The sequence below is a fragment of the Merops nubicus genome, unplaced genomic scaffold (assembly GCF_000691845.1).
Source record: "Merops nubicus isolate BGI_N331 unplaced genomic scaffold, ASM69184v1 scaffold8034, whole genome shotgun sequence".
NCBI lineage: Eukaryota > Metazoa > Chordata > Aves > Coraciiformes > Meropidae > Merops > Merops nubicus.
The window spans coordinates 7,776-16,853 of record NW_008606151.1 but is presented as its reverse complement, the minus strand read 5'-3'; the positions used below and the strand labels follow the sequence as shown (position 1 = coordinate 16,853).

At 55.7% G+C, this 9,078-nt stretch overlaps 1 protein-coding gene across 1 annotated transcript; it reads right to left on the bottom strand.

The window, feature by feature from the left end:
* Window positions 1–81: 81 nt before the first annotated feature.
* Window positions 82–8,828, bottom strand: ST14 (suppression of tumorigenicity 14 (colon carcinoma); the record flags this gene model as incomplete). The annotated part of the gene is made up of 16 exons (XM_008939554.1): window positions 8,672–8,828; window positions 8,318–8,445; window positions 7,983–8,053; window positions 7,348–7,508; window positions 6,910–6,945; window positions 6,332–6,569; window positions 6,020–6,159; window positions 5,480–5,577; window positions 4,838–4,947; window positions 3,908–4,038; window positions 3,500–3,604; window positions 2,427–2,534; window positions 1,970–2,089; window positions 1,107–1,235; window positions 543–729; window positions 82–356 (listed from the first exon to the last, which is right to left on the bottom strand). Coding segments are annotated over exons 1-16 (2,194 nt in total), but the record flags the coding sequence as incomplete, so codon positions are not given.
* Between the last annotated feature and the right edge of the window lie 250 nt (window positions 8,829–9,078).

The following is a 9,078-nucleotide window of genomic DNA, read 5'->3' as shown; positions in this document are numbered from 1 at the left end:
CTTGTAAAAAGCCCCTCTTCAGCTTTCTTGCAGGCCCCAAAACTTCACAGGTCAAATTTTCAAGGCCAGGCCAGCACTCACCTCCTTCCACGGTCGCACCCCACCCGGTCACCCACATGTCCTTGCCGACGGGGAAGCTGTGGGTGACGTCGGGCAGGCAGATGGGCTGGACCACTGAGGAGAAGGTGACGGGGCTCTGCAGCTCCATCACGGCGATGTCGTAGTCGTAGGTGTAGTCGTTGAAGTAGGGGTGGGAGATGATGCGCTTGATCTTGCGCGTTTGCACGTTGGCGTCGTTGCGGTTGCCTTGGTCGGTCAGGCCCAGGTAGGCTGTCCAAAGGCTGGGGTCTGAGTACCTGCAGCAGTCCAGAAACACAGGACAGGGTGAGGCCTGGTCTCGCAGATGTCATCCCTCACTATCTTAAACAATTTCCTTGATAAACCCCTGTAAAAATGTTTTTTTCCTACTCAAACACCTGAAAATGGAAGTGCGACCACCAGGGTGTCCTACGGCAGGCAGTCCCCAGCCTATCCCCACCTACCTGATGCCCTGGAGCTGCAGGAAGCAATGTGCTGCAGACACCAGCCAGCTCTCTGAGATCAGCGAGGCCCCGCAGATGTGGCCCTGGCCCTTGACATGCAGGCTGACCTGCCACGGCCACTCCCCCACGTCCGAGTTCTGCCCGCCGACAATCCGTGACTTCCTCGTGTAGGAGCGGATCCCGCAGTCTGGGGTGGGGAAGGAAAAGGGGTGTGGGGTTACTCCTGCTCCATTCAGCACCTCCCCTTTGTTCCTCTGGGATATCCCCCCCCAGCACAAGTGCCCCATTAGCCACATCAGAGATGGTTGATGCCATCAGCACGGGAGCACAGATGCTGAATTCTCAAAAACATTTTACTGGCCAAGTCCACAAATGTGGAGCCAAACCCCTGTCTGACTTGTGTATCAACACAGAAGCTCCTCAAACTGCTCAAGAACATGGCTTGGCTATTTTCAGGTCAAGCTGTCACACAGAAAAACCCAAGGAGTCTCTCTGACACACTTCAGTGCTTCTCCAAGAGGCCCAGCCCAGAAACCTGGGTCACCCCATCCCCAGGGCACTCACTGCAGTTGTCCTCGTCAGAGTTGTCCTGGCAGTCCTGCTCCCCGTCGCACTCCGGGTTCTGTTTGCTGATGCAGACCCCGCTGCGGCACTTGTACGTGTACTCCTTGCAGGGGACTGTTGTCTGGGCAGCTGGGGTGGGACAAAGGGAGAGAGGTTAGCCCAGTGCCTTGGGCTGCTCACTGTGTCCAGGGGCCCTTTACCTCTCAGAACCATAGAATTACAGACTGGTTTGGGTTGGAAGCAACCTGGTCATCTAGTTGAATCCCCCTGCAGGGAGCAGGGACATCTGCAACTAGAGCAGGTTGCTCAGAGCCCCATCCAACCTCACCTGGGATGGTTCCAGGGATGGGGCAGTGACCACCTCTCTGGGCAGCCTGGGCCAAGGTCTCACCACCCTCAGTGTCAAAAATTTCTTCATTTTCCCTAATTCTCCCTTTTCAAGTTTAAAACCATCACCCCTTGTCCTGTTGCAACAAGCCCTGCTAACAAGTCTGTCCCCAGCTTTGTGACAGGCCCCTTTAAGTCCTGGAAAGCCACAAGAAGGTCTCCCCAGAGCCTTCTCTTCTCCAGGCTGAAGAATCCCAACTCTCTCAGCCTGTCCTCACAGCAGAGGGGTTCCAGAGTTCACATCACTGCTGGGGCTCCTCTGGCCCCGCTCCAGCAGGTCCCTGTCTTTGCTATGCTGAGGATTCCAGAGCTCAACCCAGCACTGCAGGGGGGCCTCCCCAGAGCAGAGCAGAGGGGAAGAACCCTCTCCCTCCTCTGTCCATCCCCAGGACATAATACCCCGTGAAAAAAAGCCCAGCCATGAAGAAGTGCATGAGCAAGAGGCTGTGTTTGAGGGGGTCCCCTCGGCAGCCCACCCTCACCACTGCTGCAGCTGCCCTCGTCGCTCCCGTCCCCGCAGTCGTCTTTGCCGTCACACTTCTGCCCGGCGGGGATGCACCTCCCGTTGTCACACTTGAAGCTGTCAGCTGCACAGCCTGGGGAAGGGGCAGCTCCTGTGAGATGGCTGGGCACAAACCCCACAGCACCCCCAGCACACGTCTGTGCCCACCTCCCTTCACCTCCAGACAAGCCAAGTCTCCTCAGCTGCATCACACAGACCTATTTCCTGCGACCCTGGTCTTTGTTTCTCTAACCCGCACACCACCGCTGACATTCAGCCCTTTCTTTCCCAAAATCCACATTTCCTACATCTCTGCTCATCCTCGTTCCTCCACTCAGGGCTGCTGCCCCAGGTAGTGGCATTTTGGTTGCTTGTTTCCAGCCTCCCTCGCCCCCTTCACCTTGCTCAAGCCCTCAGGGCGAGTTACTCACTGCACTGCAGCTCGTCGCTGTTGTCGCCACAGTCGTTCACGTTGTCACAGACCCAGAACTTGGGCTTGCACCAGCCGTTCTGACACCTGAACTGCTGGTTGGTACAGGCTGAAAAGAGACAGTGAGAAATCAGGGGAGAGATCTGCAAAGTCCCCAGTGACCTGTCTGCCATTGTCTCTACTGCAGCAGCACAGGAGAACGTGGGTGGCTCTCGCAGCAGGTGTGCGAGCACGTGGAACGAGCACACCAGGAAACACCACCACGTGCAGGTAAATGTATAAGGCACTTGGGCTACAGCACAGTATTTCCACTGGTCTGGGGAACAAAACCATTTGGAGAGCTGCCTTGTCATAGGCAGGTGAAGGCTGAAGCTGCGTTACAGCAGCAGGACAGCCAGAGGCAACAAGTCAAGCCAAGTTCTTCCACAAGAACCACCACCAGTGGGAAAGCACCTGAGATATGCACATCACAGTGCTGGCAGCCAGGCCTTCCTCAGAGTATGGCCCCTTACCTGGGAACAAGATCCCAGCCCAGGGGATCCCATCCCCTGTAAATAATTTCAGTCCCTGGGCAATAACATTATCCACAGGCTAGCTCTGCTGATCCAAGAAAATTCTGGACAAAGAAACAACCCCTGTGCATCTCATGGGTTTTCCAGACGTGCTCTGCCTGGCTCCATAACAAAACACTTCCCTTTGCACCACCCAGAGCAGCCAAACCCACAACAGCCTCAAGCATTACACAGGAAAGCACATTCCCAGCTGGGAGGGACTAGAAAAGGGAGATTCCACTGGGAGAGGGCTACAGAGCAGGGAACCACGGCTCCTACATTGGGAAAGGACTCAAATGGATCCACACACCAAGTGCTTGTCCCTGCAGCCTGGAGGAGCGAGGCGAGCGGGGAGACCGGTGGCTGAGCTCCAAAGCCTCAGCACTAAGACACGTACCCCGACGAAGCCCAGAGGAAAATCTGCCAGCTCAGAGGAAAATCTGGCAGCCCAGAGGAAAATCTGGCAGCCCAGCCACCCCGGGGCAGCCGGGACAAGCCACAAAGGAACGAAGGGCAGACTTACTGCAGGACCTCTCGTCGCTGCCGTCGACGCAGTCGAGCCACCCGTCGCAGCGCATGCTCCTGTCGATGCAGCGGCCAGTGTTGCAGGTGAACTTGCCAGGGCAGGCTGAGAGGGAGGGAAAGGGATCAAATGAAGCCTGAGCCTTTCAGCCGGACCCTCCACGTCCCTTCCCCAAAGCACACAACATTCCCCACGCCTGCTTACAGCATCCAGCTTTGAAAACACCTCGTCCTCAGAACAGAGCAGCATACAAGGACATTAGCAGGAAGATGAGGAGGTCTGCAGGAAAATAAGGCATGCTCCTATCCCCAGGAAAGCGTGCTTCCCAATTTACAGGGCAGTGCAAGCACAGAGGAGGGACAGCCTCCAGATCTCAGTTCTCCCCACAGCCCCAAGGTTTCAACTCACGGTCACTGGAGTCATAGGACAGATACTCAGCAAAGAAGCCAGTGTCTGTGTAGGACTGGTCTGAGTGGAACTGGACTGCTATTCTGTTGGTAGTACTGGCCACCACAAACTGGGAGCGCTCCCCACAGTACCTGCAGAGAAAGAGGGCAACGATGAACAGAGCCTTGTACATCAGCACTGCACAAACCTTCTTCCACCCCTCAGTTCCCCATCAGCACAAAGGGTCACCTTCCACACCCAGAGAGCTGAGGTGCAGGAGAACACAGAGCGGGTCTGACTCCAGCACGAGCTGCTGGACCCCCAGCTTCACACAGAAGCTGAGCTTTGCTGCCATTGGCAGAAAGTCTGGGCCAGCTGCAAAGACCAAATTTTGACCCTGGAAACAACTGGGAGTGAGTTATCCAGATCCCTGCCTGATGCAGGAATGTCTGATCCCAGACCCACTGTGACTCTGGATTTGTGGAGTCCCTCAAGCCTCAAATCCCATCCCACCACAGGCTGGTGGGAGTCACTCTCACAAGCCCCACAGGAACTAGCCAGGACCGTGGATGCAGGTGCCTCTTTCTTTAAGGGGTCAGCTCCCTCAGCCAAAATGTTGCGACACAGCCCTGCTCAGTTCCCCTGTGCAGCACCAAGTTGTCTTTTTGGACCAGTTTACCTTAGATTGTGCAACAGCAAATAGGGAAGGTAACAGTACATGCATCACAGAACACAACACAGCGACCCTACCAATGCTCCCTTCTCACCACAGGGCACTGAGCTGTGAGAGCTGTCAGACCCAGGCACCCTCCTGCCTCAGCACAGCCCAAAAAGCACCAGCACGCTTGCTCCCACGGCCAGTTTAAGGAAAGCAGTAGGTGTTATCTAACTAACCACAGCCCCTCCACTCAGAGGGCCACAGCTGTGGGTCACACAGGACCTGGCACCCACCTGGTGTTGTTGATCTGCACGTAGTCCTTCGTGCAGGAGCTGACTGGGATCCCAGGCTCCAGCACAAAGAACATGTTGAAACGCACCTTCACGTTCTTTGTAGAGGGAACCTGCAAAGGGAAGAGCAGTCAGTGGCATGCTGGTTTCTGGAGTGCAGAAAATGGGAGTAAGATTTGTGGGAAAAGGGTTTGGAGGGAGGATGGAGGATAACTGAGAAAGGAAAGAAGTGCAGCAGAAAAAGAACCACCCTCCTAAAAAGCCACCACAGCTCCCAGTCACTTAGACAGCTGCTTGGCTTGCCGACCCCAGGATCCCAGATCAAACCAGCCCACAGAGCAGGGGTTGAAGTTAGACCTCTGCCAACAGTGCCTTCTCCCAGGGCAGAAGGTTTCTGCCACCACCAGATTTGCCAGCAAGTGACTGGCCTGTTCCAAAGCCCACATGCTCTGGTGTTTTTGTGTATGGCTACAGTTCAGGCCTCTTGCAGCCTTTTCTGCCTTTGGCACCAGCTCCTAAAGCCTCCCTCCAGTCTGGAGACTCTTAAGTCTCCAGGCAGCATCTGCTGTGAGCTCACTTGCAGTGCCCTGCATAACCAGCTCCATTTGACAGACTAATTAAGGCAAAGAGAGGACCTTGTCTTACCTCAATGTTCCAGACACAGTCCATGTCTGGGGGGTAGTGTGCTGGGTAATAGGGAGTGGTGAAGCTGCCACCCTCTCCTTTCAGAGTCCCACCGCAGACTAGGAGATAAGCAAGAGGATGAAAACAGGTCAGAGAGGTAAAGAGATGTGGTTTTTCCAAGCCTTAGCTGGCTATCACCCCAGGCAGGAAGGGAAGCAGATGCAACAGTCTCTAACAAGGTTAAGTCCATCTCTGGAGAGAGCAGCTCTGCTCCAAAGCTTGGAGAGAACCCAGGAGATCAATTAGGTGCTTCCTGCATACACCAATCTGCATGTATAATCCTACATAATTCTTATGTTGCCCTCCTCAAGGGACATCATTACAGCAGCCAAGAGCACTGTGGGCAAGGCAAGCTCAAAGAGCCAAGGTGGGACCTGCTTCCAGGTCTCCCAGCCCTGGAAACATCCCTGGCAAACTGACTGCAGCCACAGCAATACCTTCCTCTTCAGCTGCCAACGGCAGGGAGAGGTTTGGAGGAACCAGGACAAGGCCTCTGCTCACCTTTCATCTTTGGGAGCTGGAAGAACTCAGCCTTAAAGCCAGGGAATCTGCCCTCCTTGTTGGTAACCAATGTGACAAGCATGACGTTCTGGGAGGACAGGAAGGTCAGGTTGTAGGAAGGGGCATAATTCCCACAGAGCCTATGAAAGAAAGGGCAAAATCCTTTAGACACCACTGCACAGAGAGCCTCAAGCAGCACAGATCACCTCTGAGCAGGGACAGGAGCTCAGACACCAGCAGGACTTCTCACTGTCTCTCTCCTGCCTCACACCAGGACTCGGTGCTGCACAGACACCCAGTGGGGACACCCACCTGACCAACGTGTGGGGCTCCACGGGGCTCAGAGAGTTGTACACCTTGATGTAGTCACCATGGTCTGTGCAGGGCTCCAGCTCCAGTGTCTTGAAGGTGAGGCTGATGACAGAGTTGGCGTCCGCCCGCAGCGTCCAGTAGCAGAGAGCATTGTTGGGGTACGGGCTGTTGGGGAACCCTGGTGTGGTGAAAGTGGTGATCTCCCCCTCCTTGGCGTGCAGGGCAAAGATGCAGCTATCTGCCCAGGAGAGCAGGAAGAGTTAACAAAGCAAATGAGGAGGTTCTGCCCTGCTTTATCCTGAGATGCAGCATTCAGCACACTCAGGAGATGCCTCTTGCAGGGAGCACCCTTGCTAATCTCCTTCCCTCTATGAGGTGAGGCACTGGGGAAGGACAGCCAGGGCACCCACTCCTGCTAGCCCACGGCACGGCCTGTGCTGCAGTGTGGCTGGCCCTGAACCAGCTCCAAGCAGCACACAGAGGTCAGCAGACCACCCCTCTTCAGGCATTTCCCCATCCCACAAAGGAAATCACACCCCAAAGAGGCTATTATGAAACTAAAGAAGAGCTGTACTTACTGTCCTGAGCAGAGTGAGCTATGCTGGGGTCGGCAGCTGCAGAAAAAAGCAGAGGTGTTGTCATCTTTGGGCTGTGAAAAGTCCCTGGGACCCGCAACGGTTTGGTCTTGCTGGTGGGGTCTCTCCCTGCAAGCTCGCCAGGGGGAGGCTGCTCCTGTCTGGGCTCTGGGGAGCTGAGTGACCAAGCTTTTGCTCTGCAGGAGGGAGGATTCACCCCCGCTCCTCTCCAGATGGGCTCAGAGGAGAACACGGGGCGTTTGAGCGGAGGGGAGCAGCTCCACACAGCCTCCCCTGCTCTGCACGGCCCACCAAAGCAGCGCTGTGAAGGCCAGGTCCTTACACCCACCCTTGGGGCAGTGCCCAGGGGAGGGCTGTGGCTGGCAGCAGAACGTCCCCCCCAGTGCCAGGCAGAGGCCCAGGGACGGCGCCGACACTCACGGAAAGCGACGACCGACTCCACCCTCAGCAGGGGGTTCCTCAGGCGGGGGTTCCACCTCTGCACCAGGCTCTGCCTGTCTGCCATGGCCCTGTCCAGCCGCTCCGCACGGTACTGGGGCACCAGGAACTGAGACCAGTAGTAGGCAATGACGCTGCCCTCGCTGCAGGGGAAGAGCCACTGTGAGCCCAGAGCCAGGACAGACGGGGGAGGGCTCAAGGACCCACAGAAGAAGGAACCAAGCTACTTGATGAGGCATTTTTGGAGGCTGGCCGCAGGGAAGCGAGAATCTCAATGATAAGTGAAGTAAACTGTGTTCAGCAGAAGGCCCCTGCCAGCCCCAGGGAGTCCCTTCCAAAGCTGCCAGACACCACCACTGCAGCTCATAGCACTCCCCTGCACCACACCTTGACTTTCCCAAGACATCTCCCTCACCACACAGTGACAAGGACTGGCAGAAAACAACACACATTTTGAGGTTGCTATTTCACTGTCTGCCCTTTCCTGTGTCACCAGGGTGTCTGCTGAGGTGCCCCCATTGCCAGCAGGCTGAGAACGAGGGCTGTACAGCTGTGTGACAGCCCAGCATGGCCCTCCTCTGCCCCCAGACAGGGCTCAGACAGCACCTAACACTCACCTGAATGCAGTTATCACTGTCTCTTTGTGGTAAGGGCCTATATCTGGATGGTTCCTGTAGATCTCTTCCACCTAAAAGGTTTAAAGAAGGGTGTTCAGCATGTCTAGAAGTGAGCAGGGGGAAAAGGCTACTGACAGATGGAGCTTCAAGCCTGCTATGGACAATAAGGACACATACCCAGCATCCCTGACTGCAGGAATCAGCAGGGGCCAAAGAGAGGAAGAAGGAGAGCTGAGAATCTCAGAAGTGCCCAGACATGTTACACACAGGATCCCCATGGCCACAGGACAAGAGGAAAAGCCCTGCTTGCAGGAGGCATGTGAAAATCCTCTTACCGTGCTCTTCACCTTCTTGGCCAGCATGATGAAATCTGGGGAGCTGGAATTCTCATAAGCATCAAGGAATTCCCAGTTCAGAACTCTCAAGTGGCCATTGAAAACCTTCTGGACGGCTGCGTTCCTGTCTGGAAGGCAAGAGCTGTGAGTCAGAAAGGGCAGCCAAGGCTGGGACCACGCACAGCAGGTCCCCAGTCCCAGCACTTGGGTCAGGGGGGTGGAAACGGGGTCCCTCCATTCCCTGCAGCCTTCCCAGAGCTTGAGAGGGACAGGTGAGCAACACTGGATAACAAAGTGTTTCCACGTGGACGTGCTGCCAGGGTATCCCTCTACATGGCACCACGACAGACTCACATTTGAAGTGCCAAACCAGGAGGCCAGTGACAAGGGAAACGAGCAGGAAAACAACGATCGTGACGGCGACAACCACTCGCCGCTTTGGGCCACGCTTCTCCATCTTCTTGGAGTTCATGGCAGGGAGGAACTCCACCCCTTCCTCCAGGTTGTTCATGTCCTAGAAGAGGAGAGAAGGCGGGACAGTGCAGAGGCTGCTCCCAAAGCCCGGGCTGGAGAGGTCCAACCACAAAGCAGCCTTGAAAAGAGCCACCTGTCTGCAGCAGCTCCCTGACAAAGAGCACAAGGCTCTGCGGCCACCCCACAGCAGGACAATCCCCAAAGGCTTTTTTGCTTTGCTTTTCTTCACACACCTAATTCCTTTTCAGGCCTAATATAAGGTCATCAGCTCAAGCAAACTCAGGGGT